The sequence below is a fragment of the Blennius ocellaris genome (genome assembly GCF_963422515.1).
Source record: "Blennius ocellaris genome assembly, chromosome: 7".
NCBI classification, from domain to species: domain Eukaryota; kingdom Metazoa; phylum Chordata; class Actinopteri; order Blenniiformes; family Blenniidae; genus Blennius; species Blennius ocellaris.
The window spans coordinates 25,919,345-25,946,066 of record NC_137656.1 but is presented as its reverse complement, the minus strand read 5'-3'; the positions used below and the strand labels follow the sequence as shown (position 1 = coordinate 25,946,066).

The 26,722-nt window shown below is 44.9% G+C and overlaps 1 protein-coding gene across 1 annotated transcript; it reads right to left on the bottom strand.

The window, feature by feature from the left end:
- Positions 1–5,512: 5,512 nt before the first annotated feature.
- On the bottom strand, positions 5,513–24,916 carry tet3 (tet methylcytosine dioxygenase 3). Its single transcript, XM_080499714.1, has 10 exons — positions 24,523–24,916; positions 16,707–19,644; positions 14,321–14,411; positions 11,225–11,318; positions 9,540–9,748; positions 8,871–9,021; positions 8,455–8,544; positions 8,061–8,198; positions 7,596–7,950; positions 5,513–7,415 (listed from the first exon to the last, which is right to left on the bottom strand). The coding sequence occupies exons 2-10, from the start codon at positions 19,594–19,596 to the stop codon at positions 5,653–5,655; spliced, it is 5,781 nt and encodes a 1,926-aa protein (XP_080355840.1). The 5' UTR covers positions 19,597–19,644; positions 24,523–24,916; the 3' UTR covers positions 5,513–5,652.
- Positions 24,917–26,722: the final 1,806 nt, after the last annotated feature.

Here is a 26,722-nt window from a genome sequence, read left to right as displayed (position 1 = left end):
ACATGATGGCCTTTGGAGAACCTCCTATCATCTTTCACTAACTCCTTTAGGAAGCCTCTGAACACCTTTCCTTAACCCTGTGATGTCATCCACAGGGTTAAGGAGAGGTGGACAGGAAAGGAGATGGGAGAGACAATCAGGAAGCATCCTCTGTTTCTGCTCTACTCCCTGTGATGCTCTTTCATTTACTTCACACTTACAGGTGATTGCAGCCAAAGTGGGAGGAAATGTAATGAACGCAGAGCATTTACAGTGACTGATCAGGACCTCCGTGCTCAAAACATGCCTCTAATTCCATCCTCCAGAGGAATTCACCCTGAAGCTACAAGTGAAAGTGGTGATGACAATCGATGGAACTGAGCTTTCAGAGCTTGCAGGCGTTCAACTATCCTCCATCACACCACCCTGGAAATTAAAATCATCATCAATTACAGCATGACAAGGAAAAATAAACCACTTGGCCAAGCAGGTTGCACTTCAATGTTTTTATTTATCGCGCAACATAAAACAATATTGTGGGTTGTTTTTTTTTTTTTACCACATACACTATGTATTCACATAATACACCATACAGCTACAGAGAGAGAGAGAGAGAGAGAGGGGGGGGGGAAGAGAGAGAGAGAGAGAGAGGGAGGGAGAGAGAGAGAGAGAGACTGAACAAAAACACTTTTTATACATACTGCATCCTTGACATAAAAATAAAGAACCAAGAACAATCCTAAAAATTAAAAATAAATGTAGCTGCCAGTTGTGTGGGTTCGTTTTGTCTTTTTTTAACCTTTTTTTCTATTTGTTTAGTTTTTTTTTTCTTTTTTTCAGTTTTTTTTTTTTTTTTGTTTGTTTTTGTTTTTTTTTTGTAGGGGCCAGGGTCCAAGTCTCTATCCCAAATTTTGAGGATTTGAATTAAATTAGATATTTATATTTATTTTTAAAGAGGGCCAGACAGTGAGATACATATGTATATCTATATCTCTGTGTTCAAAAAAGACAAAATATACAAGGCTTCGGAGAAAGAGTGGGGGTGAATAAAGGAAGTGCATGACTCAGGTGAGGGGGGGGGGGGGGGGGTTACACAAATCTGGTATTATCCAAATATCTTAGCATTCAGTTAACATGAACATGTACAACAAATGGAATCTTTAATAGCCTCCGGTACTTGCGCTGTACCCGATGTGAAAACCCAGATAACAGTCTTCATATAATATGATTCTATTTCTCACCCTAAATGAATCCCAAGTACACCATGGAATGAATATTGTCAGAGAATGTAACCGGATGGGTTCTTTTAAGTGCCCTCCTGACCTCCACCAGAGATGCAAATTTGTAGCGTTTTCAGAACAAAAGACGTTCAATAGTCAGCACCAGGGCAGCTTCCCATCCTGCGAAGCTGCTTTAGTCAAAAGTATACCTCTCTTGACATTCAAAGAGCTCAGAAAAATATTTGTGGTTATCATTTATCCCTCACATTTCGTTTATTTATCTTTTTCTTTTTTTTTTTACACAGTGAACTGCAAGTTGTAGCGTCTTAGCACCAGCAGACTCGCCACACGCTCTGGAGGCGGCGCCTCGTCTGAGGACCATCCACCAAACTCATGAGAACTTTACAAAGGTAATATGCTATCATGTACATAGTATATTCAGCACCTTTTCTTAGGCAAGTTGTGTGTGAAATGTGGGCAAGATGTAACACGCTGAGAGAAAAGTAAAGCGGGCCCTGCTGCGGCTGCACGAGTCACAGCTGTCGTCATAAAATTATCTGTCATTATCACTAAACATCTGGGGTTATTCGTGGAATTTTCTGTCATGTGCATACGTAACTATTATAAAAGCTAAAGCGGATAATAATGGTACATCTAAACAAGCAGGGAGGCAGTATCTTACCTGATAGTCTAACACAACTGACAAAGACTGCTGGGCTATCACTCACTAAAACGTCACCCACTGATTCACCTCGGACCAGCTCTGCAGCTACCAATCACTCCTAAACATCCCCTCCCAAGATGTGTGGTAAACTTCTCAAGGGTGAACCTGTATAAAACGTAAAATATTAGCGAACGATCTCAGTACGTGGATAATACGCCTGTTTAGCCTTTTTTCCCCCAGACTTTGAAGAGAAGATTTATGCCAATTTAGATCCTCTTTACAGCAAAAAGTGTAAGAAAAACAAACTTTATGTGGAGGAAAATCTGCTCTCGTTCTCTTTGATGGTTACGTGAAAGCATAAACATCAGTCATGAACCTGGGAAGAGCTTAAAAGATTCAATGAGCTGGAGGTGGATTTTTCTTGTTCTTCTCATCTTTTGACTCGCACTAAACGAATGTGGCTGGCCGCAGCGTTATGCTACCATTCAAAAGAAAAAATAGTCCTGAGATCCTCACTGCCGCGGGGATCTCTGGAGTATTTTTAAGATGCATGATCTTCTCATCTAACTCTGGCAAAGCAGGCAAAGAAGCATATTTACCAACATTTGAAACAACACAATTTACATATTGTCTTTTTAACTACCAAGTTAGAATTTTGGTAATTTTTTTTAGGCTTAAATAGGAAGAGAACTGTCGTCAGTGAACGAGCTGAGTGTGGTTTCATGTTACATAACTGGACACGCAAATTCCTCCTCAGAAAGTGACAGGGCTGTCAGTCACATGCTGACAGGGGGTAAAGTACTTATGAAAGCAAAAACAGGAGTGTTACTGAGCACACGTTGTTTTTGTTGTCGTCATTGAGGACCGTCAGGGACTTCAAAATACCCCCATGTCATCCATGGTTTAGTGACTTTCCTCACCAGTTAAATAATCTTACCTAAATAGTTTAATATTTACATTTTTATCCCTCTCTTGAGAAAATTAAAAAATAACCACAAAAAACAAAACTAAGCTTCAAGTTGTCAATAATCGGCTCTTTCTTTTTGTCATTAAAATCAAGATTAAAAGTGCTTTTATAAATCTTTTCTTCTCTATGTACAATTTGTATTAGCTATATAAAAAAAATTAAAGAAACCATAACATCAAAGACAATCATCATCATCATCATCATCACCATGTAATAATAAATAAGAGTAAAAAAAAAAAAAAAGAAAAGTAAAATAATAATAATAATAATAAACTCAGATTAAAATGAGTGTGGAGATCTAGAGCACACAAAGGACATGCGTGAGTCTCTACCCTCAGTAGCAAGTTGTGATTGTGACCAGTGTCTCTACAGCGTGAGGTAGAGCGCTGGAGACCCTCCCTGGAGGGAAAAGGGTCCTTCACAGGTGACCCGGGGCTTTGACCCAAACAAGCACTTAGCAGCTGGGAGTCGGCTCGCCTTCTTCACACGTGTTTCCAGTAAACATATGAACAGAGAAAAGAAAGGAAAACGTCCGGCGACACTTTAGGCAGACCATCAAGTAGCCTCTCTCTTTGGTTCTTCTCTTTCACACAGCCACGCATCCGTGTCATCTTTCAGACACACTCACACACGTACAAAGCGAGAGATTCATTGATTTGATGCCCCTGTGTGGGCGCCGACTCCTGGAAGCTTCAGCATATCTCGAAGGCTTACCTTAGAGATAAGCACTGCCTGTAGGTCACCAAGACATGTGTGGGATGGCCGTGCTTTCTCCTAACCCCTACAGTGGACATTGTTTGAGACAAAAACCACTTCATGCCACCATTAACTCCAAAATCGACTCGTGAGGAACCAGTTGTGACTGGGCTGTGATCACAGGCAGCCGTGATGACAAGTGGCCTGCGGAAGGACGCTCCTCGCTCTGCTCCAAGATGACAGCACCATGCAGAGGAAGGAGTGGCCCTTCACAGTGGAATCAAGTGTAGTAGGAGAGCACCAGAGTGTGTGTGTGTGTGTGTGTGTGTGTGTGTGTGTGTGTGTGTGTGTGTGTGTGTGTGTGTGTGTGTGTGTGTGTGTGTGTGTGTGTGTGTGTGTGTGTGTGTGTGTGTGTGTGTGTGTGTGTGTGTGTGTGTGTGTGTGTGTGTGTGTGTGTGTGTGTGTGAGCACCAAAAGCACTTCTGTCTCCACACTGTTTCAATCTGCTCCGACCCAAGACTCACATTTGTTTGCCATCATGGGACAAGCTTCACTTTGAGCTGCTGTTTGCGTGTGAGGGCGCCCTCTGCTGGCCTCGTTTGGCTAAAGCAGCAAAGCAAAGCTCCTCCCGGCTTCTCGATGGATCTCAAGTGCCTGTAGGTTTTGTTTTGTACACACCGCTTTTAAAACAGCAGTCACTGTTGCCCTCTACAGTTTACACTGGGAAGTGCTCACCCCCACTTGACTATAGCAGGAAGGTACAGCTTGGTTGAGCACGTGTGGGCTAAATAGCATTTGCAAACAGTATCACTGGCCTTGGTGACACAAAAATTCCAAACACCAAAACCTCAGAAAATAAGCATACATATGGGAAAGTATCTGTAAGATTAATTCACAACAGTTTTCCTTTGCACAGCATGTTTTCTGTCTCCCAGAATAAACAAAATAACACATGATTTTGGTTCCCCACCTTAGACAAAGCAAAAAAATATTGATTTCCAAATACTAAGTGAGACAAATTTGAGTTCAGAGCACCTAAATACAGCACCGAATGCTATGAAGAGTTGTGGAATGAAGATCGATCCGAGTCGGAAGCTGAGCACCAGTCAAAAGCTAGAGGGGTAAAAAAGAGGAACACATCGCCTGATGGAAAGGCCAGCAGCAATTGCAGTTATAGTTTGTCATATATTTGTTTTTACTTGTCTACCCTAATGAAAACACAATGCAAAAACATCATGTTGGTAGGTATTCATTTAGAGTGCATGTGTTAAAACATGTTTCACTGAGAAACCTAAAAAAGGTGTGGTAAATTGTGTTAGTGCAATACAACCAGTCATTTTCACATAGAACTACATTGATATCTGGTTTTGGTGGCTTTTATGCAAATTATGTAAGAATTGATCTAAATTATCTGGATTTCCCAATGAATCCCCAGTGATAATAGCTATGATTGAATCCAGCTTAAAGTTAAGATATTTTTCAATTACTGATAAAGAAGTTGATCTTCTTTTTTTTAATTTCTGATAGCTGCCATATTGATTTGCTGTCCTTTGAAGCAGATGATGGCTCCTCCTCAGAGTACAGCTTTAAGATTGAGAACAAAAGAATAAAAAACCAGAAACAAGGGCACACAATTTCCAAACATGGAAAAAGCAATTGTCTGAGGCAGTCAGACTCAGACTGATTGATTAAAAAAATATATAACCCAAAACAATCACCTCATTAATAATAACATTAATGAAAACAACAATAATAAAAAACAAGTCTTCATTATTATAATACCTGTAATAACAACATTGACAGTAACCATAGCAATCATAATAATATTGATAATAATAGCAATAATTAGAATCATTAAAATTCAATAAACAAGAAAAAGCAATGGAGTTCCTCTCCAGGGAAGAGAGGAGGAGCACCACAGGCAGCGTGTCTGAAGTCCAAACCACTGCCTGACATGAGGTAAAAAACAAAAAAAATGTCCTCTCCTCCATATGGACTGTGAAGGGGGCAGGATGGAGAGATGCCATACTGTGGGACGGCTGAGAGACATTCATCCTGCTCTTTGCCCTCTCCAGCCCTCTGCCACATCACTCTGTAGTAATCAGTCTCTTTGTGTCCGTCGGGCCTCAGACAAAGTGGCTGTAGGGCCCAGTGAGGCGGGTGAAGGCATAGGGAGACACAGTAACCATGGAGGTGGTGCAGAACGAGGGGGAAAACCGCGTCACTGGCCCCTCCTTCTTGTCTTTAGATTGTCCAGGTCCTGGACTAGCACCTGCCACTGTCGCCCCCCACTTGCGTTTCTTCCCGAGAGCCTTGATGTCTTCCTGGGAGAGGCCGAGGAGAGCCGCTTCCTGCTGCCTCTGCAGCGCTCGCTCCGCCAGCAGCTTCATTTTGGCCTCCCATAGAGCCAGGCCATGCATGGGCTGGTTGAGGTTCTTGTGCTGGTAGAAGACCAGGGAGATGCGTGTGGGGTGTGAGCGATCCGGCTTTTTAAGTGGCGTTGTAGCATGCAGTTCCCGACGGGCACATTCGATCAGGATGGAGCCATGGGCTGGTGCTACCGCCACACCACCGATATGGGGATCCAGAAAGTTGTGCTCGCTGTCGGACCACACCTCGTTGTCGTCAAATGTGGTGCTCTCAGCGTCACTCTCAGCACGGCTGGGATCGTAGCACGCCTGACCTGACTGCTGCAGGGCGTCAGGGAAGAGGCGGCCCTCGGGGGCAGGGGAAGGAGTGCTGCCTGCCACTGATCCTCCACAAGACTTCCAAGCTTTCTCTTGGAGCCCCAGTGGGGTTGAACATCGACTCTCCCCGGTTTTAGACCACATCTTGTCCGGGTAGGCTCCTGCAGGATTACTGTGCTTCAAATCAGGGTTATATGCTGCAGGACCCATGGCCCACGCATTTGGTTGTGGACTAGGAGCAGGACTGACCCAGTGCCTTGGGGTGCCTGGACCAATGGTGCCTGGCTGTGGAGTAAGTGAGCGTGAGTGAGGGGTACTTGGCCGTGGAGTGAGAGGCCGTGCTGAACCCTGGTGCATGTTAGCCTGAAGTGTTGTGCCAAGGTGAGGGGACGGAGATGGAGAAAGAGGTACCTGGATTGATGGTGAAGGGGCAGGGGAATTTGAGCCAGGGTAGGAAGTCCATTGCTGAGGGTAAGGAGATGGTTGTTGCCGCTGCTGAGGATGCTGGTGTAACTGCTGCTTGTCAGGGGTCACTGATGGGGATTCGTTGCTTTGTTTACGGTTTAGATGCCCATCCCAGGAGGTTGGAGTAATGCTTCCATTTGGCCTGTGGCCAGGCCAGGCTGCAGGCTGGGGTGTGGTTCTCATTGGATTAGCACCAGGCTGGTTGGGCAAAGCACCTTCATAGACTGGCACATCCATCGGTTCCTGCTTGATGACAGGAGTTCCCCTGTTGGAGGACTCAGAGGAGACGGACGAAGGACGGGACTGGCTGTAGTCTGCCGGCTGGCTGTATGCGCTGAGGTTTGGTTGGAGGGTTTGCTCTGAATGGCTGGAACACGACTGAGCCAGTTTGGCCTGAAGACTCTGAATGTCAGGCTTTGTATCAACCTGGACAGTCTTGCCTCCCGGTTTGGCCAAAGAGGCATTTCGACCTTCGTAGGTCCTCAGTTTTGGGCGGAAAAGTCCATTGGGTGGATAGCTGTAGTAGCCATAGGGCATAGCAGGCAGACTGGGGTGGTAACCATTGACTGCGTCGGGTGCAGAGGGCTGGCCAGTTGGGGGGAGGCCTCCCCTTGCATAGTAGGCAGGTTGTGGGTACAAGGTATTTAGTGGGTCTGGTGCCTGCACAGGGTATCCATCCATTGATCCATTGAAGGGCTCTTTTGTGATGTTGGGTTTCACTTCTTGTTTTACAATTGCTGGTTGTTTGAAAGAAAGAAAAATTGATTGATTACAAACTAAACTTGTATCATATATCATCTTTTTCAATGCAATAGATTTTTCAAATCATAGTTGTTGTTTTTTTTTTATCCTTGGCTCTTTAATTCAACAATAGCAGTGACACCAAACATAGCAGTGACACCAAAACATGCACTAACCTTTATTGCCTTGGAGTTGAGGGGAATTGGTGATGCGGACCTCCATCTTGACCTCCGTTTTCTCCGGCGTTTCCCCTGACTGCTGTATGAGTTTATTTTTCTTCTTTTCCGAGGCCGCCTTCTTGGCCTCCAGTCGTCGCTGTCGGCAGGACTTGGCCGGTTCGGGCAGCTTGCGTACCTCACGACGGAAAGCCTGAAGTACCTGCATGGCTCCTGTCTTCATTTTGAGGCGCTGAGCCTCCTCACTGCCAAACTCATCAGTCAGGGATACGGTGTAAAGAGGCAACACATGGAGCTGCTCGTCTTCGGGGATCTCACCCACCGCGCGGTTGTCCTCTTTAGTTAAAGTACAAACCTAACAGGGGAGGACGGACGCTGAGGTTAAATAGAATTTGGTCTATTTACCTGAAACATCAACGTATCTTTTATTCCCCAACAAAATCAAAGAACAAGGAGTGTGCTTACCACTGTGCAGCCATTGTAGAGGTTGTGTTGGTCCTTATGAGCATGAGCGCAGAAGTCCATGCATGCAGTGACTCCAGAAAATGGACGCCCTTCTTTCAAGCCAAGCCTGCACTCCGGAGCTTTGAACTCTGACTGACACTGAAATAGAAGACATTCACAACTATTAGAACTTTGATATTCTCTTCATGCATATGATCTACTACAGCACTGAGTTCAGTCAGTCCACACGAGTCCGGTGAGATTCATTCCAATGTGTGCGACCAAACAATTCACCGTGGTTGCATGAGATCTCTGGTCTCAGCAGTAAGACAGTTTGTACTACTCCCTGTGTGTGACATCAGGAGGGCAAATAAAATCAGTGGAATAAAGCTACTAGTGTGTAAACACAACAAACCTGGTTGCTGAAGGCCTGTGGAGCCAACCGCTTGTACAATGGAGCAACCTCAGTGGCCAGACTCTGGAAGTTGTCCCTGAGTCTATCCTCCTGGAAAACAAAAATATAAATCACAATTAAGAAAAAGTAGAAACACAGAATGTGTTTATTTTCTAAACAGACTTTCAGTTATGTTGAACATTTAAACGCTTCAGCAGTCACATTCACCCGTAAGTGCCATGCAAAGCACTCAGACAAAAATGGATGTAACTTGTGGTTCAGCCTTTTTTCTCATTGATGCTTCAAGGTGAAATGGAGGATTTAACCCCATTCTTGGGATTGGAAGGCAACCAGCTCTAGTAAATGAGCCCCAGCCACTACAACCTAACAGGTTTCATATAATGCTGTGAAACAGAAGGCTTATACATGATAAATACCTCTTCAGGGTGATCTCCTTGAAGCCTGAACTTGCGTGGCATTTTGCTTCGGGCGTACTTGCAGCCATTGAAGTACATACTCCAGGAGCAGCCAAAGGAGAAGGAGGCACCACAACTTTCAGGGTCCTTGCCTTGGCAGGCACAAGTACGGCTGCAGGGGGAGACAGTGAGTCATTCAAAAATAATGAGTACGTAGCTCCGCAGACAAATCTCAGCTATTATATCCACATTCATATATTTAAAATATATGAATGGGTAATGCTGGGTGAGTGAGCTCAGCCCTACACAGTTAACATCTGCTTCTAGGTTGTTAAAGACAAACCACCACCAACAGGACTGTTTTGATATTCATCTGAGGCTAATTATGTGTGTAGTTTCTAGCTAAAAAGTGTGCACACATCTGGAACATCCATGCATCACTTCTTCCTGTTCTGGAGTGAAACTACTCATCGGAAAGTCGAACTTTACATCCCATTCCACGTGTCTCACATATAGAAAGGCGTGTGCCCCTTCCTTGCAAGGCCATTTTTAGCACACTTTTCGCCTTTTCGAAACTAACGACTTCAGATATTGTTGAAGCACCTTCTTAACGATTCGATCTCGTCTCGTGACTGAAACATGTGACATCCATGCAAAGTCTATGTGGAAAACTCTCCGTCAGCTACTCACTCATCATTGAGGCCGCAGCGTCGGCTGGTGGGGTTGCCATATTTGGGGAGGGTGTTACTGAGCTCGTGGTACAGCTTGTCAGCCAGCGCCTTGGGCACTCCTTCCCAGGCCATGATGAGGATGATGATGACGGCGTTGGCACAGTGGTGGCCTGCACGATGACGCACCAGACACAGCAGCTTCTCCTTTTCGCTGCCGCGACGGATCACCTGACAGGGAAAAGATGATCAACATGACTTTAAATCTTATTTGCATTTCAATTTAAAAATCCAAGTCAGAGGGACCAAATGAAGACGGCACACCGCAGACCTGGTGTTGAGTTTTGTAGTTACTACCTTTGTCCAGCAGATGTCTGACACAGAAAAGCACTTTGTGTGCAAGATTAGGTTACACTGTATCGTGCAATCGTATATAATTTAACTGCATAACTGACCAAAGACAAGTCTATTCTCATGATGCAACTAATTGATATGATCTCAAACATAAAGTACATGTGTCAACGCTGGTCCGCAAGAGGCTCCAATCTGGCCTAAAAATTCAAAGACCCCTTACATTTTTCAAACAAATTCTTTACGAGGAGCGGATACAACACAACACTGAGACCCAAGATGAGCTACTTGCATGAACGCGAGCTACCTCTGAGTCAAAACCATGCTGCCAGAGTTGAGCTTGTAAAAATATTCAAAAATATAGCATTTTTCTTCACATATCGTCTGCACAACAAGGAGAAAAACTTTAAAGTTTAAATTTAAGGGTTATTATGGCAGTATTTTACTGTTCTGGCCCACTCAAAATGAAATGTGGCTGCATGTGGCCCCTTAACTAAAACGTGTTTGTTTGAACTCCTCATCAAGACAATCTGTGTATATCTAATATTTTCCCCACAATAAGCACGAAATAGGCAAAAATATGTGATTCTATGTACATATCGTACGAGACGATATAAGGAAATGTGCCTTCTCCACTGTCCCCGCCGGCAGGAGGGGCCCCAGACCACAGCCCCCTCCTCCCTCAGTGGGACGCTTGTTTTGAATCCATAAAGTCATTAGCAGGATGTGTCAGGACTGTCACAGGACAGGAGGCCTGGCAGTTGTTACAGAGGGAGACCTCCTACTAGTTTCCTCAGTGTGGATGACAAACTCCCCTGTGTGGCTCCCCAGGACTCCTCATTACACACATACACACACACACAAACAAACAAACAAACAAACACACGCACACACATTTACATAGCAGTACTTGTGAGGGCCCACCCTTGAAATGATGCAATCACCAGCCTTTTACTCTGACCTTGTATATGATGATTTAAAGGAAACCTTATCCCCGGCCTAATTATAACCTCAACCCCAACACAATACTTTTAAACAACACATTACTGCCAATGACTGTAGTGGTTGCTCAGGCAAATATAGTTAAAAACAAGGACACAAACACACACATGTGACATAAATCTGCCTCCAGCCTGCTGTGACAGTTGTCAGGTGGGACAAAAACACACAAACAACAACTTCTCCACACTTTTCCGCCCTTTCACTTTCACACACTGTGGGACTGTGGTCAAACTTTCAATTAACTGTCAGATGAACTTTTGAATGACATGAATAAAGTTGCAAGCTGCAAGGTTATCCATTTGCAGTGAGTTTGAAAGTCTTTAAAACATTAGCTAAGTGGTAAACATTACTTACCCACTTAGCAATGGGACATCCATGTGAGCTCTTTCCCTCTTTGCCTGTGTACACAACCTTCTCAATCCGGACGGCGTCGCCTTTCTCTCCATACCTACACAGACAGGGAAGAATTTGTTCATTTAACGTTTATACAGATAAAGAAAGTAATAAAATACTTCATTACCACATTTAAGTAAGCATACCATCACACCCTCATACTTTCTGTCTGAAATGCAGCATTGCGTGTTTAGGTTTGCAAAACCAAGACTCCTTTTTCTGTTTATAGATGGTTTATAACATTCAAGTCATGGCAACTTCAAGTCATGGCAACTACTGACTTTTCACACTGGGTGTGAAAAGTCTGCATGCATACAATGTTGTATTCTTTTGTGTTCTTCTTATATTTTATTTTATGACGTTTACAAGAGTAAATTAAGTAACTAGATGACGCAGACTAAAAAATAAGTGTCCCAAAGAGAAAAGGCCCCCGTTAGATGTAGCGTCTATGACGGGGAGAAACCGGTAGCCACATGGCTGATGGTGAACCAGATAACTCTGACGAAAGAGCAGACGCACAACAGCAACACATTCACACAAACACGTTTCTACTTTCAACCTTTTTCTTCCGCCTCAGGCAGGAAGGAACAATTCTTTTCTTTCACTGAGCCAAGTGAAGGCCGAGTCGTAAATTAAATTGCAGCTCAGGACACGTTGACAAAACAAGGGTTTAATTGAAAACGCATCATTTTTGTGCTTTTGTTTCATGTTCATACAGCATCGTTTTGAAAGTGATGTCCTTTTTGAATTAATTTGTTCGTTTGTTCGTCCGTTCGTTCGTCCATCCGTCCGTTCGTTGTTTTATTTATTTATTTTACTAAGTAAGTTCGTTGAGAACTGGTTGATTATGGACTCAGAGTCATGACACTCTGGAGGAAGTCACTGTTGTTGCTGTCTATCAACTATTTGTTATGGCCCTGTTGTGCATGCGTTGCAGCAGTGTTTCCCAAAACGTATGTTTTCCTTCGTTGCTCGGAGCATCGTTATCATGTAGACGGAGTCCAAGTTTGGAATTGCTGAAGTAACGGTGCTTCACATTTCTTGAAAGAAGTGATCCCCTCCCACAAAATCCACAATACCTGACATTTCACTTCAGTCAATGATCCTTTAATGTCCATCTCTGGAAGGTTAAAACATTCAACATAAATCCGTCTTTGTTTACTATGAGGCCAAAAGTTTATGGTTTATTGTAGTTAAGTAGCAAAACATTAGTTTTGCAAGCATGAGGTACACAAATTTTGCAGGATATGCAACACGCAGGTCTCCTAAGTGAATTTTGCATGAACTTTCTCCACCCGTTTGTGTCCCTTGATGTTTGTTACTTGACTGACTTCCAGCTCTGCTGTCTGACTGTCAAACACCCTCTGCAGTGTTTTCCTGTGTGTCAGCGCCCTAAGGGAGGCACAGCCAACCTCCAAAATACAAACTGAGACAGACAAAAGCCGACAACAGTTTTTCACGGCCTCACATGTTCTCTTAAAAGTTAAACTTGAACTCAGGACAAAGTCGACAGCTGCATGTCGACCGGCAGCCGCACCGCACACTGTTTATCTACTCAGACTGTCTCAAACCAAAGGGCAAATGCCAAAATGTTAATTCACTTTGAGCAAATCTGGAGGCTCTGATTAAACACATTGTTTCAGACTCAAGTACCACATCACCGAAACACAGAAAACTCATGACCACTATTAAACGTCAAACGTGGTGATGTGACTGGAGGTGAAATCATGCGGTTTTGATGTTGATCAATTAATTTTGTCATGACTGAATCCATCTGGAGCGTTTCTTACATTTCATGCCAACTCTGTTGTACCAGCAGTCTGAGAGAGACAAGCGGCATGTCAAAATGAGAAACCTCATCAACAAGAGCTGGGGAGGAATTTATATTTTTACACAACTCTGCTGAGATTCACACGAGCATGGCAGATTAAACCAGACCGTGCAGATTGTGAGCCGCGGGACTTTCTCGTGGAGGCATTTCCACGCTGGTGTTTGTGACTCTTGAAGGAATTAGCTTTCTTGCACACACACAATTCTATTTGTTTTTGTGCATTTGTGTTTGTCCTTGTCTTAATGGTGTGTGCTGGTCGGTGCAGGGGAGGGAGGGAGGGGTCAGAGGTTTAGCTGGGGCACGGCTCGGTCATCGGGACTTGTCAGATGTCTGCTCACGGCTCATATCTGATCCCGCCGCTCGCTAGTTACCTGCCTTTGTGAAAACTTCAGCCCTGAGTAGATTTGGCGTGACAGCGGACGCAAGGAGCTCCCGCTGAATGGGAATCAACCTGAGGCGGATGAGAAAGTGGCAGGGGGGGATGGGCTCAGTCCCCACAGGGGTGGCCTGCTCAGGTCAGAGGTGGGTCAAAGGTCAGCTTGGGACTATAGGGTCTTAACATCTTGCGTCATCTCTCAAACAACAAAAAGTGGCCAAACATCCCCCCTCGCTCACTCCCGGAGCTCTCCAATAACTAATGACTGACCGGGCTCATTCAAGCACAGCCACATGGTGAAAAGCAGGCACATGTGCGCTTCAGTGCAATCACAGGTAGTGTTTATATGACAAATATTATTACAACAAAGAGTATATAGTGTGTTTGCACACTTATTCAACAAACTTTGTGTTAAAAACCGATGTTTTGGTGATAGAACCCAATAGCATCTCCATTACTGAGGTTCAAGCTGATGCACTGTAGGCAAAGCAACAACGATTTGTCATTTGACTTCTTGACATGAATTTGATTAAAATCCGCATAGACATTATTTGCAGGTAATTCATCTTCTTCTTTTATCCTCATTTTATTCTCCCTTTGTAATTAGATGTCTGTCTTCCTTTCCTATTCTTCTCTCCCTCAGTTGTCATCTGCTGCTACTCCCGCGTTTCTCGCTCTGCCTGTGATATGCTGATGGTGCTTATATTTTCGGCTCCTCCTAGTGGATTCTGGGTCATAGATTCCCTGAGGACACAATGTGAGCAGGGGTACAGAAGGTAGAGAGAAGAGAGGAGGCAGTGGAAGCTGCAAAGAAAGTAGAAGAAGAGATGAGAGGAGAGAAATGTCAAACCTCGTCTCCATCAGGCTTCGGATGGAGGACACCGTAGGTCCGGCTCCCAGGTGATTGTAGTACGGCCCTTCATCTTTCTCTAGGATTTGTTCTTGGGGAAAAAAAGACAACAGAGAATGAGAAAGCTCCACCAATTACGCAAATCACTTTTAAACTTTGCACAACTTTACACTCCTGTATTTCTTCAAAGAAATATCATGAGGCGCAGGAGGACAGCAGCCAAAGATTTCGTTATTTTACAATTTTTGGGGTAAAAATATCTCCTAAAATCTGTTCTTCCAGTATTTCATATGGGTTCACGGTGTGGTGGACAGTAATCTGGACTCTGAACTGAGTGACCGAAGTTCAAATCTTGATTGAAACTAGTTTTGAGAGAAGAAAAATAACTGTGCCCTGCAAAAAGACTGGCCCCCAACAAAACAGGACTTTGTGTGTTAAAAGCAACCCTCTTTGACTTTCTGATATTTGACCTGAGAAATAGCTTAAGGGTTAAAAAGGAATACTCATCCCATAAAAACCTGTCCATCGTCGACTGGCTCCAGCAGATTCGCTACCAAAAGGCTTTAAGTTGAATACATGGAGGCTGCTCATTTGTATTAACATTATGAGCAGTGATTCACAGATCTCCTCTCGTATAGAGGTCATACACCTTTTCCCTGACGTCTCTAGTCCTCCTCAAATGAATGAGTGTTTCTTAGAACTGAGTGTCCCTGTTGGATACTAGAAACATGAGAAGAGTAAAGGTTGACTTTGCCACTGATAACATCCCTCTTGTTCCAGATATTTCTGAAAACCAAAACAACAATTTGTCCTCTCTCGAACTGAGTCATCATTCAGACTCAGCTGATTCCAACATGCAGTTCACACACATGAACACACATACCCTGAACAGACTGTGACAGCGGGGCGCGGCCTGCTGGCAGACACTCGGTGACGTCGGCGCCATTTCAGGTCTCCATGAATGATTCGGTGTGGGGAAGTGTTGACAGCCAGTAAAGGGTGTGTCTGTGTTTATGTTGTTGTGTGAGAATGCATCTGACCTCTAGCGAACGCATGCCTATGGTTGTAAGCCGCACTCTCTGACTCCAGTATTAATGTTTGTATGGCACATTGTGCAGCAGGAAGAGTGATGTATTCAATTGAAGGGTCCCCAATGGACTTTGATTTGAACTGAAATTTAACCAGGATAGTATTATCTGTGCTGCAACACAAACTCTGGATAACATGAAGAGCTGAATGTGCTAAAAGGTAAATGATCAACCAAATCAGATGACTATTTTAAATAAGGTGTTTATGTGACTTTGGTTCAGAGGTGATGTGAGGTGAGAATCCCGTTGAATTCAAGGAAGCACTGAGCCGTGGCTTATAGCAGGAAGTGTACTAAACTCTTGTGTACATTATGCATGAGTACTTTACTAGTTTGTGTTAGTAGATGTGTCTTTCCAGTGCAGGGTTGATAATTTACTAAGTAGCCAAGTTTTACAATAAATAATGTCTGGCAGGGTTACTAAGCTTTTCTATTGAGCTGGTGACCCGCTTTGATACAATTCTTTCTCTGTATCTTGGGTCAGTATGGACAGCCTTAATTCTTCACAAATCTACAATTAATGACCACTAACTGCAAGAAAATGAATGCAATTTTCAAATAGCTTCCATGAAAATCAATCTTGTATTATTTGGTTATTGCACAAGGTTAATGGACAGCAGCACAATCCTAATTTACTGACTCATTAATTCATGGCTTCATAAAGAGAGACAGTATGTATTGCAACAGTGTCTTAATAAAGGCCGAATCCACTGTATTTGGTTGTTCAGGCAAATCTATTATCATTTCATCTATTATTTTACGCTTTTTTTTTTTTTTTTACTGTAGGACCACCCACTGTGCTGCAAATAAATAATCTAAACGTGGTGCTGCCCAAACTGTGGGACTGACCCCTTTCTGTTAGACAAAGATTGTGTTCTGCTTGCCTGCCAGACCCAAACCCACACAAAAGCCTCCTTCTGCCACTGCCGCTATTGTCCGTGCCTGCTGCCTTCAGACTGCCCTCACACTGTCACAGTCAGGATAGCCGTGGCTGCACATCATGGCAACAAACACATTCTCAGACGCATTCGACCAGCAACAAGACAGGAGACCGGAGAAGGGAGGAATTAGAAAGTAAACTGTGGATCTGTGTGGCTGAATTGGTGGAGTGATGTAGCGTTAAATCCGCAAAACTGCATCATTCATGATTTTGGAACGTTTTTTTCAGTCTTTGCTAAATTTTCTCCCCTCAAAGATAAAAGTGTAATGTTTGAAGCAGTGTGAATTCTTTGTCATTGGTGTCTGAATAGACAACCTGCAAACATACAAATATAGGTCAGCATTAATGCCCAGACTCACCTACACAGGTACAGGTAGGGAACTCAGCCTGAAGATCTTTAGAAGGAGTGTCCAATAAACTCTTAGTGGGGGTGTCCAGGTAGCGTAGAGGAGACTCCAGAAAGCCTCTGAGAGATGGAGATGAGGGCAGACTGTCCTTTGTTGGTGTGTCCTCTTCTGAATAGCATGTCGTGGACAGTACTGCTATGTCACCCGAGGCTTCGATCTTCATGCGTTTAGGCAGAGGAGAGCAGGGCATGCTGAATGTGTCCTCTGATGGCCTGGGCTGGAGCTGCTGCTTGTCCTGAACTACCCCCTGATGCAGAGGTACATAAAATGGCCTCTCCTGGTGTTTCTCGAGAGGGCTTTCTGTAGATTCCTGTTGCAAGGTTTTCTGACTTTGGGTCCCTGACTCATTCTTATTCACTTCCATCTCATGATCAACCGAGTGAGGTGTGAAACTAGCAACTACGGGAACTGACTGGGAAGCAGATGATGTGGGTCTGGGGTCCTGAGGGCTGCTCAAGCGTTGACTCCCTGGCTTAAGGCCAGGAGCAGTTTCCTCCGTGGGCTGATTGGCAGATGCATTTGGGACAGAGTCTCCGAATTCAGCCTCAAATTGACGAATCAGTTCTTCATACTTGGGGTCAATATTAATCAGACTCTGTAATTTTGAAGTGCTGAATGGAGATGTGGAGGTCACAGGTGTGCTGGTGCTGGTGTTTCTTGAGGCCAGGCTGCGCACTGCTTCTGGCCTAACATGGGTGGCAGGAGTCAAAGATTGGGGAAGAGGACTGATGACAGCCGGAGTGTTTGATGTTGAAATAGAAGCAGTGGAACTGGAAGTCATTGAGGGATTGGAAATGAATACCTGAGATTGGGCTGGGGCTGGGAGGCCTGCAGCAGCAGCCTGAGTGGAGTTACTGTGGGGGGGCAAAGAAGGGAAAGCACCTGCTTGGGGGCTGTTCAGGGCAGAGGCTCTGTCCACCAGGTGAACTGGTGGTTTTTGAATGGAGATCTGAGTTTGAGGCAGGAAGGTTGGTAAGGAGGCTTTCTGCTTGGTCTTCTTGATGATTATCTGTTTGGGTTTGGGGAGGGGGGGGCCTCCAAGCATCCCACTCATAGCTTTAATGACAGGAGATCCCTGGCTGCTTTTTTTCTTCTTGGGTTCCTTGGGTTGCTGTTTGATGACCAGATGTGACAAGCCCTCTGCCTCCATCTGTGGCCACCATTTTTTCAAGTTTTGACAAGCAAGAGGTGCACGCGGGCCTGGAGCTCCGAAGCCAGAGGAGTGGTTAGAGAAGAGGTTCCTCTTGTAGTGAAGGTGCTGTTGCAGAGCTGCCTGAGTGGAGTGGCTGATGGCTGCTTGGCCAGGAGAAAGGGGGGTGCCAGGGTAGTGCTGCCCCTGCTGCTGACCATTAGCCATGCCATAATGTCCCATAGAGGCAGTAAGATGGTAGTGCTCACCTGCATCTGACTCTTGTTTTATCCTGACCGAAGCTGGGTTGTCCTGGCTCTGGATGCCGCCATTCTGGTTTGAGCTATGCTGCTGTGCAACTGGAAGCTTGAAAGGAGCATTGCTGAACTTGCCACTGGTGTTGCCAAGCAACTGTTTGAGCTCTGACATGGGATCTGAACTACTCTGAGGGGCAGTGGCAAATTTAGACTGAGGCTCAGACTTGATACACATCCATGGATTCCTTGGATCAGAGCTTCTGCCTGAGCCTTGCTGCCACTGCTGGGGATTAGGGCTAAATCCAGGAGGTTTTCCCTGACCTGGGAAGGGAGAGGTAGAGGATGGGAGAGGGGTAGCACTGGGTGAATGGCCCTGCGACTGAGGCCTATGGTGGTCACATAATGCTGAGGGGTGTTGCTGGCTGTTATGTAGTCCTGGAGGGACAGACTGGGAGCGTGAGGAGGATGAGTGCATACCAGTAGAGGACGGGATCAAGCCAGTACCATTAGTGGGCAGCAATGTGTTCTGGGCATGTTGGTGGTGATGAAAGTTGCTTTTGTTAAGTAGCTGACCCAGTGGACCAGGGGCTTGTGGACTGGTACTGGATAACTGGGTCAGGGCATCTATGGCGATGGCCGTCTGAAGACTGATGTTCTTTTCCTTGGCTATGGAGAGCACCTGGGGGGAGCAAGGAATCGGGGGTTTGGAACAGGGCACTTGGTCTGGGCGAGGGCCTTGAGCAACCTGTTGCTGATGAGAGCATGAAGTTGCAATTTTGTGTCCACCGTTCATCGGTTGGTAGGACTGAGGATTTAGATGAGGTTGCTGAAGGTGAGGCTGCGCATTCGGGGATCCATCCATTGTTTTGCGGGAGCTTTGATCCTCATTAGTTGCTAACTTAATTTTCTTTTCCAGCCACTCAAGGTAGTCTGGACAGTCAGGCCCATCACAGTTGCAGTTCGGGGGCTTGTGTCCATGTTTGGCTTGGCTCAGTGCTGTCTGCAGGGTGTTAAGGTCTTCCGGAGGTTGACAGCTTCCCTCAAGGGCCCCCGCAGAGAGTGTGGCATGAGATCCACCACCACCCGTCTCCTGGGTAAACTTCTCATATAGCTGAGCCGTGTTAGGCTGCACGAGTCGGCAGGAGGAGGAGGAAGGAGGGGGCAAGGAGCCAGCTATAGCTGAAAAAGCCACCAAATTGTGGGCATCCTCCACGTTTGCATGGTGGACAGTTTCACTTGGGGTTGCTCCATTGCCAGTCCAACTCGACTGCTGTTGTTGGGTGCCACTGACCTTGCCATGCCCCGACACCCAGCCTTGCCGCGGGGGCACCTTTCCTGCTCTCTGCTGATCTGTTTCCATAGAAGCGTCATCTTCAGTAGGGTAGCGATTCACCCCATTGGCCAGTTCCAGGCTCAGCACGCCTTCCTGGAGGCGGTCATGTGACCCAATTTCCATCTGGCCTCCACTTCTGGGGCCATCCACTGAAGTGACTTTGTGAACAGTCTGAAACACAAAAATGGATGAATGTTTATGAGATTGCGCATCGCCAATAAATACAGGTATGCTGATCTACCCTGAAAATGATCACGGTCTGAAGTTGCCCTATATATGTATTATCGTTATTTCAGATCAAATGAATTAGTATCATTCTCTTTTATTCAAACTTGACAGAGTAATAATCAATGCAAGATCCCATGACATTTACTTTTCTTGAGTCTCAATCCCCCTCCTCATTCATACTGTATTATGCTACAGGGTCAGATCAATAACTCCTCAAAAATACCTACATAAACAATTACAACAATATTTTGCTGTGTGATTTCAGTACATGTAAGTGTTTCACAGGTCATATGATACATTTTCACTGTAGTTTATTATGAACCCTGGTCCGTTGGGCTATGCAAAACACGTGGAAGGAGTTAAAGTGTGTCAGCTTGTATCACAAAATACACACAGACGAATGAGGAAAATAAAATGTAAATCCCTTTTCAGGAACTCTTGATGTCTTTTAATCTTTTGATAAAGATACATGGTACTGTATCACTGAGCCTGAGTGGAGGAGGAAAGTCAAGAGGATAAAACTTATGTTAATAAGTGAGTGAAACAAAGTAAATGTTTGAGAATCTGAGTTTGGGTTAAAGAGATGTATATATAGTAATCACCATAAACTAAAATGAGTAGATGCATAAGAGAGCATCTATTGAGGAAGGTAGTATGTAGCTCAATGTATATACATTTAAGTACATTGTTTCAATAGTGCAACATCCAAATAAAGCAAATAAGTGTACAAATTCAAATTTAATTTGATCCTTTCTTACAACAATCTAAGGAGAGGAGACACTCACGCCTCCACTGGGCCTTTTTCTGCATTTTCTGTACACAGATAACAACCTCAATCAATTGAGTGAGTGAACTTGGTCATTTTAGTAATCACTTCAACATTTCACTTTTAGACCTAATGGGAAAACGATTTTAATAATATTGGATCTAACAAAGAATCTACCAAATAAGTATTGGACTTACAGTGTGGGAAGGATTTACGGTGTTTAATTTGAATTCTATCATTGATGCTGAAATGCAACAATCCTCTGTTGCCATTAATATAAACCCAAGCAAACTACATTTAACTTTGGGTTTAAACATTACAGTTATGCAGCTGTGAAACTCACAGACGGTTTAATTGTTACAGGATTTACTAAAGTTGAACTTTTTATAGTCTTATTTGCTCACTTTTCTGTGAGAGATGCTGCCACATGATAAATTGAACACTTAAATGAAGAAAGATTTTAAATTATGCTAAAATCTGGGCAGATCAGGTGTAACTTGAACTGCATGACCTCTACTAAGTAGTAAAAACACCTCAACCTGGCAGACCTTCTTTGAGTGTTCGAAGATCTAGAAACATCCAGGAACAACTTCTGAGGTTGACTTTATTGAAGCATTCTGGAATAATTGTATCATATTGTGATGTCTCATTCACAATGGGTCATAAATCACACTCTTTATAGCAATACAGTTTGTCATTTGGCAGCAGAAACCTTTTATAAGTACAACAAATAAGGAGAAGGATGAGCTTGAAGACATGGGATGATTACAAACAGCGACAAGACTCCAACCAGGCCAAGAAAAAACCTGGTGCCTACCTCAGTTATATAGACATACTTTGAAAACTATGCAATATCAAATCAAATCAAACTTTATTTAGAGAGCACTTTACATACAATGAAAAATGTAACACAAAGTGCTTCACATAAAATTTTAATAAAAACACTTGCACGAACGCACACACACACACACACACAGACACAACCACCACGCCACATACACACACACCTACCCACGTCCACCTACACCACCAACCCCAACTGCCCTTAACAAAATATAAAAACTAATGTAAGAATGGTCGGGCAGTACGATGAACTTCTTTCTCATCAACAATAAGGCCAAACAGTGTGAGGAAAATCAATGTGCAAGAGGAGTACAGAGGAAGCAAAACCCAACAAGAGCAAAAGACCTCAGATCTGCAGAAAAACACACAGAAACCTTGACTGTCGCAATTTTGCACACAAACCAGTAGAATTAGAGAAATGATCAAATATGACAAAATATTACGTGTTTAACATATAATTCAGCATCCAAACAGTAAAAACACTACATGTATAGTAAATGCTCCACATCGTAACCTGCACATAAACTGACCTATATAGATAAGTAGATATGAGATCATGGTCATACTATACAGGCCTTTCTCCGACATATCTGAAATGTTGAATTCTTTGCATAGTTTTGTGAATCTGTTTTTAAAAAAAAATGTTCATGAAGAGTTAGACTGCACTTCATTCATTTCCATACATTGTTGAGACCTTTAAACTCAACTACTGACAAACCAGAACTCCAGCGGGGGCCATGAGTTGCTTTCTATGCACAGATGTGCTGTTATGAGAACAGTAATCTCATATGTCTACAACTGAATTCCTTTTTTCCTCTTTTATTACAGTTTGGATAAGTGAAATGTGAAGGTTAAAAAAAACAATTTGGCCAATCATTTCTTCCTGTTCTGCATTGAGGAACTTGTTATCTCCATTTCATGAATCACACGATGCAGCAGAGCAGATGTAAAAGTATTAAACGTTCAGTTAGTAGAAGTAAAACAAGTGACAGACATGTTTTGCTCTTTTGCCATTTCAGCACATTTCAAAGGCCTTTTGAGGAACTCATGCTGATCAGAAGCCGATCGGTTGTGGCCCTTATCTCACTTCCTCTCTCGGTCAGAATTGTGACAGGTACGTGCAATGTTAACTCAACTGAAACCTGCCAACATATCACATGATCCTGTCTCCAACTACACTTTGAAAGAGTTTGTTTTGATCTACTTTGATCTACTTGAGGATTCTGGAGAGTAAGTTTTGACCAGAATTGTATCAATAATAAATCCAAATGTAAACAAAATAGAGAAATGGTTCAATTTCATTGGGTTCTTTTTTTTTTTTCTTTGTGTCCTAAAAGGTCACTTTAAAGCAGTATTCAGCCCAGGATTATCTCCTCTGAGGTTCTAATTGAATGAGGCTAAAATGAAAACAAAAATGATTCAAGGGCAGGTTCAGAAATCATTGACAGAGTTCTTGTTGTGGCTGAACAGTGTTTTGTTCCGCACTCACTGGCTCCTATAAAGGAAAAACAATGACAGGGTCCATGTATATTTGCTGTGATATCTCAAGACACAGCCTTAATCTCACACTCTATTTATTTACCACAGTCAAGGCTAAATAAGTGCCGATTTTGTTACATAAGTTTTACAATTCAACTTCAATGCATGAACACTCAGGTTCGGAATGAAAATAGCTCTCACACACACACACACACACACACACACACACACACACACACACACACACACACACACACACACACACACACACACACACACACACACACACACACACACACACACACACACACACACAATGCAATAGGAAAAAGAACACCGTTTCTACACAAGCTGACCCTAAACAGTGGAACGTCTCACACGCCAACATCAATTTGGAGAATTTCTGAATTCAGAAAGATAAGAGTCACCCAGTTCTCTATCATCTCCATCCAGACTGAAAGAAAAAAGATGGCTTCTGTTTGTGTTGCCGTCGGAGCACGACAGCAGAAGCAAACCTGACGTCCAGCTTCCCCATCATTTGAATATTATTGAAATGAGCCTTTGAAGTTGCTAATTACTGGACAGGCAGTATGCTGGGGTCTTTTGAATCCACCTTCTGCGCTCTGTGTCTGGTGGGGGTCCCAGGGGGTGTCGGCACTATTGATGAGAGGTGGCGGTATTGGGGTTGGAGGTGGAGGGGGGGGCGGCGGCGGCAATGAACAGCCGGCGTGCAATACGTGAGAGGTCTCATGTCTGTGCTATCATCAGTGGCATCAGACGGGAAAGAGGAGGGGGAGGGGGGGGGGGGGGGTAATAGCTGTTTGCGGCAGTTATGAGAACTGCAGTGTTTTGAAACAAGAGCAACTGCAACACTGCACAACCAAACATCCCACTATCACGTACTGTCAGTACACAGCCACGCTCGCGATTCCTCTTTTCTCGCGGTTACGCACGCAGACGCCAATAAAAGTCACGTGTTTAAAGCACCGTGAGCTCAACGTCTGAACCAAAGTGGAGGAGATTGAGCTTTGGATATGCAGGAAACAAACCGTCCACCTCCGGAAAAATGGGATCTGTTTGAATCCCTGTTTAATCTGTGCTCTTATCCACCATTTGTGAGTTCACACTCCGGTCCAGGAGGGAAACGCAGTGTTGACACCTGCAGCGCTCCACTCAGATAGCGTAGACCATGTGGTTTGACAGATATTTACACCATGACAAGAGCTAATTGTCCTTTTCTTTTCACTGACTGTAACACTGCTATTTCACACAAACAAATACAGACACCTTTGTCCAAGATTCACACACACGCACACACACACACGCACAGTATATCCACAAACATGAACACACCTAACCGGATGGGATCCTACAGAACCCGGTAGACCAGACACAGAGCCCTTTAAACGAGATAAGCCAAAACCAAGTGCCTTTTTAACACTGACACTGCTCAAAAAAAAATGAAGAAGAAGCTTGAGGGAGGAGACAAAGCATGTGAGTAGTAGTGGCAGTGGCGGCGGTGGTGGTGGTGAGGGGGTTAAGTGCAGCTTGTGAGTAGACAGCTGAACCTAAATCCCAGATACACAACACCAACCCATCCTCCCTCCTCCTCCCACCCCCCCCACCCCCACCCCAACCCCTTCCCTCGTTGCCGTGCCGAGCAGCGACATGGAGCAGAGACCCTGACAATACGAAGCCGGCTCGGAGGGCTGCCGGCCGCGGCGAGTACTTACGCCCTCCTAGACGTCCAGACAGAGCTGCCGGTCGAAGAGCAGAGAGCAGAAGAGGCGACAGAGAGGAGCATGAGACTTGCTTGCCGGTACAGCAGTCCACTAGCAATGCCGGCCCGTTGGGGTTGTATTCCTCTTTTATCTCTCCCAGCCTGTGCGGCGCACAGACAGAGCAAACGGCGAAATGCACATACATGCAGTCACACACGCAGACACAGCCAGCCGCACGCACGCCGCACACCTCCCCCCGACGCAGCGCACACGTTTCTCATTCTCTCGCCTCTTCTTACGGCTGACGCTTTCTGTTCTCTTCTTTTTCCTCTCTCATTATCTCTGTCTGCTCCTCCCTTCCCTTTTTCAATATCCTCTTTCTTTCTCTTGACTACACATGCAGTCGGCTTCTCTTCGCAGCCCCCACCTTCCCCTCTCCCTCTCGCCTTCCCTCCCTCCCTTCATTCCCCTCCCTCTCGTGCAGCCTCTCCCTCCATCTCCTCTGCCTCTCTCTCTCTCGCTCTCTCTCCCTCTCTCTCTCCCTTCAGTGTGTGCAGAGCGAGAGGCCATTATCTGAGCCACAGCGGGCACGTACGATGGAATGGAGTGTGCAGTGAGCAGAAACAGAGAGAGCAGTGGGGGAGAGTCGCTAGCAGCAGAAGCCTAGGAAACAGCGCAGCAGAGCTCTTACCAATGAGAAAACCTCTCTCTGTCTTCCTCCACGCCCTTCAACACTGCCTCGATGACAGTACATATTAGGCTATGTGTCTGCGTGTGATTTGTTTATCCACAAACTCCCAATATTGGCAGTTTTGTGACCAAGCGAAACAGCGGCTGCGAAGCGAAAACAACCTCGCAATGGCACCATTAGGAATAACGAGCCACCAAAAGCGACATTATACATTGCTTGTTTATGCCTTCTCCAGACGGAATCTGCTTGTTCCTTTGCGACGGTTTGGCTCCAATTTGAAAGCAAATAGATTGAACTCAGCAGTCCTCGCCCAAAGGAGAAGCCACCGATAATGGTTCTTCAGTGTCCGCTTTCCCTCTCATCAGCGTTCATATCGGTCTCCTATTCTGCCTCGACACAAAAAGACATCGGTTTTACACTTGCGGCTGATAATAGATTCTCTTGACGGCGGCACAAGACAGTGAAAACGAGAGGTTGCCGGCTGGCTGGAGCTCTCGTTGGAGCTTCTCTCAACAGCCAGAGTGAGAGGACGAGGGTCACTCTATCGCAACTCGTTCAACGAAATGCAGTTAAAACAATGGAAGAACGTTATGCTCGAAGGTCAATGGAGAAGAAACGGAAAAATTACACTTCGACATCAGCAAGCCAGCGAAACGGGACGTCGGGGAGAGATTGGAGGAAGACGCTGGAGGAGGAACACAGAAGGAACACAACCGGAGGGAAATCCTGAAGAGAAAGAGTTACTGGATTCATGTGACTGACTGCGATGGGAGGGAAGACGATGACGGGGAGGAATGAACAAGAGGCTTGTCCGATTGTTGTCAAACGGCATCCAGCGTAATCAACCTATTTCACTTCACAAGGACGCAACGTTTCTGTGCCCTCGTCTCCGCGAGCCTACGATGCAACCTTCTCCTCTCTCCTCACCATCGCTCTGCCTTGGCGCCGCTGCCATCGTGGCTATCAGCGGCATCAACGCCGCTGGATGTTCCCTCTCGCCCACTTGCTGGCTGACCGGCCTTGTGGTCTTCCCTCCTCTGCTACGTTGCTGGAGTTTTGGAGCAGATTTAACTGAGAGGAGAAGGAGAAGGAGGGGGGAAGAAAACATGGCGTTCTCCCCCATGCAGATCGCTGTCAGCTCCTGCGTAGTATTACTCTCTTACATTACTAAGCGTGAGTCGGCTATACCTCGCTCTCTGGCTGGATTAACTTCCGAAACCTCTCCCTGCTTCACTTAATTTGTCTTTCTCTGTTCCTCGTGGTCTTTCTTGATCTCTCGTTTTCTTTTTTCAATCCAGCCCTGCGTCCTCCCTCGATTTGTCTCTGTTTTGTTTTTCTGAGTCCTTTCTCCGTCTCGCACAGCGTATTGTTGACGGTTCTAACACTTTCTGACGCTCTCGCTCTCCGGCCCTGTAAACTGTTCACTGTCTCGCTCGCTGTTGCCGCACATATTCTAATATATATATACGCACACACACACACACACACACGCACACAGACAGATGAGCGTCAATCCCAAAG

What these genes read in the sequence shown, in the direction of transcription:
- tet3 (XM_080499714.1), bottom strand. Translation starts at nt 19,596, where the DNA reads ATGGAAATTGGGTCACATGACCGCCTCCAGGAAGGCGTGCTGAGCCTG. An exon ending in GATGTCCCATTGCTAAGTGG is followed by an intron (nt 9,749 to 11,224) that starts GTAAGTAATGTT and finishes TTTCCCTGTCAG; the next exon opens with GTGATCCGTCGCGGCAGCGA. An exon ending in TCAACTCCAAGGCAATAAAG is followed by an intron (nt 7,416 to 7,595) that starts GTTAGTGCATGT and finishes TCAAACAACCAG; the next exon opens with CAATTGTAAAACAAGAAGTG.